This window comes from Aricia agestis, chromosome 1 (assembly GCF_905147365.1).
Source record: "Aricia agestis chromosome 1, ilAriAges1.1, whole genome shotgun sequence".
In the NCBI taxonomy this organism is placed as follows: domain Eukaryota; kingdom Metazoa; phylum Arthropoda; class Insecta; order Lepidoptera; family Lycaenidae; genus Aricia; species Aricia agestis.
In genome coordinates, this window is record NC_056406.1 from 15,954,456 (window position 1) to 15,959,073 (window position 4,618).

The 4,618-nt window shown below is 36.9% G+C and overlaps 1 protein-coding gene across 1 annotated transcript; it reads right to left on the minus strand.

Annotated features, from left to right (window-relative positions):
* Positions 1-815: 815 nt before the first annotated feature.
* Positions 816-3,344, minus strand: LOC121739881. The gene is made up of 2 exons (XM_042132476.1): positions 3,076-3,344; positions 816-1,087 (listed from the first exon to the last, which is right to left on the minus strand). The coding sequence occupies exons 1-2, from the start codon at positions 3,315-3,317 to the stop codon at positions 874-876; spliced, it is 456 nt and encodes a 151-aa protein (XP_041988410.1). The 5' UTR covers positions 3,318-3,344; the 3' UTR covers positions 816-873.
* Positions 3,345-4,618: the final 1,274 nt, after the last annotated feature.

Sequence of the window (4,618 nt, forward strand, 5' to 3'; positions counted from 1 at the left end):
CAACATCGCCCCAGGAGAAGTAAAGACGTTAACTGTAATGGCCGTCTGAGTGCAAGGTTAAAAGTAACTGGACCTACAAATAACAATTAACTGTTATCTCTTAGTAATTAAGGGCTGTGGCGCATCAACGACTTGCGGACTGCCCTAGACTGATTTTTTCACAATCATTGTAAAAAATTCAGTTAAGTGTTTAAATAGTAGATATAGTGTAAGTAGGTATAGCTACTTGTACTATTTTTTACTGTAAAAACTAAAACTGAAAAAAATAACTGCTGGTAGCATGAGCTTTTAAAGCTTGCTCATATGCTACCAGCAGCTTTAAGCTCACATTTGATTAAAAAATAATGATTGGTGCAGTTACACCATCCCGTTGTTTAAAGTAGGTACCCCCTTGCAAACGTCGGTTTTCATGCAACGTCTTTCATTTCTATAGAAAAAGAAAAATCAACAAGATGGTCTAAGGCAGGGGTCACCAAATGGCGGACCGCGGTCCTTATCCGGACCGCCGCGACGACCCATTGTGTGCGGACTTGCTGATGAACTTCTCCAGGATTTAATGTCATTTGCACCAATCACTCCAAACAAGCAACAAAATTGTCACTTTTTTCATTGATATGTAAATAAATACCTTTGTAATTTCGAAATACCTTTGTAAATACCTTTGATTATTATTATTTTTTTTTTTAATTATAAAATGTGTGGACCGCGAAGGTCATTTCTTTTCTTAAAATGGACCCCGAGCGAAACTAATTGGTGACCCATGGTCTAAGGTCTAAAGTACTATGGGTAAAAAAATAAAACTAAGTACCTTCTGTTAAAATTTTGATTTCATCCAACTGGCTGTTTAGACATAGTTTCATAAACGAATCACGATTAGGATGAGCTACTGTCTATGGCGGGTGGGCGTTGCAGGGCTCTCTTACGGAGATCATCGCTCAGCAGCATGAGGTTTTCATACTGAGCACTGGATACGTCTAGCAAGTTAATGGTGTCCTTTATAGCCGCTACCTGTCTCTCCTTCTCTATTTCCATAACTTTATCCGCTTGCTCACTCACTCTTAAAACATCTTCCACCATTTCGTCCAGTCTGGAAAATATAAATAATAATATATCTATGGACGTTTCACGCCACGTCAGTCTGGTCCCGTGGTAATTACCTGAAGGACTTGATACCTTTATACTATACATATATTTAAGATTTGTATTAAACCCTACATATTATATTTAATACACATCCAGGACCCAGGAACATTGAAAACTTTTTGTTCCGTCGGCGGGATTCGATCCCGCGACCCCCGGCTTGCGCTACCAACGCGCTCACCAACTGAGCCACAGAGGTCGTCAAAAAATGTTGATAGAAAGTAAGTCATAAGACATCAGATTAAAAAAAATGCATTTAAGCGAATGCATAATAATTATAATGGCACTTTTTTGGGGTTAGAGCATATTTTGGCAATTTTTCGTTGATAGTGCATATTTCAGTCATTTTTAAATGCCCTCGTAGTCTCCAAACTAGCTATCATAATACATACACACTGATGTCACGAAATAGAGGTAGGTACGATAGATCAAAATACTTCAAATATGTGGCCCTATTTACTTCCGAAACTTCCGCAGTACACCCGATAGGAACAATATATTTAGCTAGAAACAACATTTTTCTTTATAATTGGCAACATTAGAAAAAGAAATCGGCCAAGTGCGAATCGGATTCGCGCACGAAGGGTTCCGTACCATTACAGAGCAAAATTAGGCCAAAAATAGTGTTTTATGTATGGGAGCTCCACTTAATTTTTTATTTTATTTTAATATTATTATTAAACATAAAATAACACATTTAACTAGGGATTTTGAGAAGAAATCAGTTACCTACCTGTTGCCAGAAAATCATGTTTGTTGTATGGGAGCCCCCCTTAAATATAAATTTTATTTTGTTTTTAGTATTTCTTGTTATAGCGGCGGCTATAGCGGTTCTTGAGTTACAGCCTGGAGACAGACGGACAGACGGACAATCGGACAGACATCGAAGTCTCAGTAATAGGGTCCCGTTTATACCCTTTGGGTACGGAACCCTAAAAAGGTAATGGAGAAAGAAATAACTATCATGGGCACTAAGATTGCAATCGGAAATTGTTGGTAGAAAATTATTATTGGTACTGTATAGGTACAGTTATAAGAAATGAAAAATCCCGTATTTGATGGAATGATGAATATTGCCGAATTTATTTACGGCACCACCGGCAAACTCTTCAAGAAAACAATAAATTTTAATAATGAGTGATTTTGATTGTGCATATTTTGTGCATATTTCGGCCGTTTTTCGGGCATATTTGGATGTAGGTATATTTCGGCACTTTGATCGTGCATATAATGCGATGTCTAGTCATATAGACTAGGACCAATAATTTTTAAAACAAAAAAAAATCAGTAGAATGAAACCCATTACAAAGGAGGAGAATATTATAAAAATTAAGATATCAATAAAAAACCAAAAACATGGTTTTTTGAATTTTTCACATAAATTTTGAGGTTATGGGGAAAAAGTGTCATTAAAAAATTTTAGATCTTTTTCTTACCTACAAATTTGCCATTTGACTTTTCTTCATAGGAATATTAGTTTTGCCAGAAATCGAGATAAACCGTTTTTACCCCTTAAAACCTCCCCCACGCTTTTCCCTAACTCAGATCGCCAGTAAATTATTTTTCCCTCAATTTTTATACCTAATATTCTCCTCTTTTTAGGGTTTCATCTAGGGTTTCATCCTACTGTAATTTTTTTACACTTTTCATTATTTTTGAAGGTATCTGGTCCTGGTCTAATAACTAAATACTATAATAGATATTCATATTATTTTGATTTATTCAAACTACTTATAAGTGTAAATCTGCTAAAAAGATTAAATCAACATACCATAAGAGTAGATACCACAGTAGATACTGTAGGCATCTTAGGTACTAAATAGCCAGCAAGTTACGTTGACGATTTGTGAGAAACAACTAATACAGCTAAATATTTGTTGATAATTTAATTTTCACTTTATATAGGCCAAAATAAAATACAATAACTTTTCTTACTTGCGTCTCTTAATTTCCAAGTAAAGACAGAACAATGTTAGAAGCACAGCTATGGCAATAGCGTTCAGCTGCGACCAGCTCACGTCCTGGCGGAACACGAAATATCTGGTCACATGAGTCTTGGGCACGATGTCCCAAATAGAAAAACCTGGAATCAACAACGCAAGTGGCAGACAGAAAGCAAGGAAAGCCAGAAACAGTGTTGGTAGATCATATTTATCTTTATCAATTTGGTTAGGCATAGTTCTTCGATTTTTACATTTCAGAGATTTTTTGTACTAAGATTTTTGAATAGCACTTGCCAAACTTGACTTAAATCATAGACTAAAATTTCAATCATTTTAGGATACTCGACCAGAAGGATACTCGACCACGGTGGCCACTGGACAGCAAATATATAATGAATCAGAATCATTAGAACTGTAAATACATTTTTATGCTTATTTAATTATGCTGCTTATTTAATTATGCAATATCTCCATAGCCGCAGGGTTGCCTGGAAGAGATCGCTTATTAAGGCCGCGCTTGCCCACATTTTACTGTAAACATGTTAAGTTAGTCGAACTAGTTATAGTACCAATTTGTGAGCAATAAAGAGTTATCTATCTATCTATCTATTTTTAATGATCCTGATTCATCCTCCGCCACAGGTTTACTATATAAACGCCACTGGTACCAAGATACTATTTCGACACAAAAAGAAGAACAATGCGTTAATCTAGTATATTTAACAACTACTAATAGATACAAAATCAGTACCTACCTTCCCTATGGGATTAAATATTTTTCATTGATTTTCAAATGAAAACCAAAACTAAAAGCGATTCAACCCTTCCATAGCCCTTCACTGAAAGCTGTAAGATTAGCAAGATTTCTTGACATGTGACACTACACCCGGGCGGAATATCAATTTGTAGCGGGTCCATACAATAAAATTGGACGGTCTCCGGGGCTTAAGCGATTCGCCGTTTTGTCTCGGACCCAGCTGCGTAATGACCGAGCCAGGAAAAAATTGTCAGCAAGAAAACACGAGGGTTCGGTTTATGTGAGGCTGGAGCAGCTGACGGCGGGCGGCGCCGCGCTCTAACGGCCTCTGCTTACCTCGCAAAACCTGCGCCAATTTTATTTATCGAAAATATAAACCGATTTGCGGAGGTCCCTCGTAAATCTTGATCGCCGATTTATAGCTGTTACCGGCCGTGCTTTAAACTCAATTTTGATAGCTCACTTGCGGGGCACATTTTATTAAATAAATAAAAGGTCCTACCTAGTCGTACAAAAATAGCGAACCTCGTACTTTTCTCACGAATTTATCTTGCCATTATTTCACTATAAGTTAAAAACTACGTGCGTAAAGTAGGTAAAAAAACCTCCAAGATTATGATTTTCAAGAATAGCTAGTAGAGTCCAAGGTTAGAGTTCACAACGCCTCAACAGAACATTAAATTACTTATTTTGGCACACTACCGAAAAAACGTGGTAGGAACCTTAAATGCAATGAATGGTCCTAAGTAGGTACCTAGGCATGGGCGTACCCAGGTTC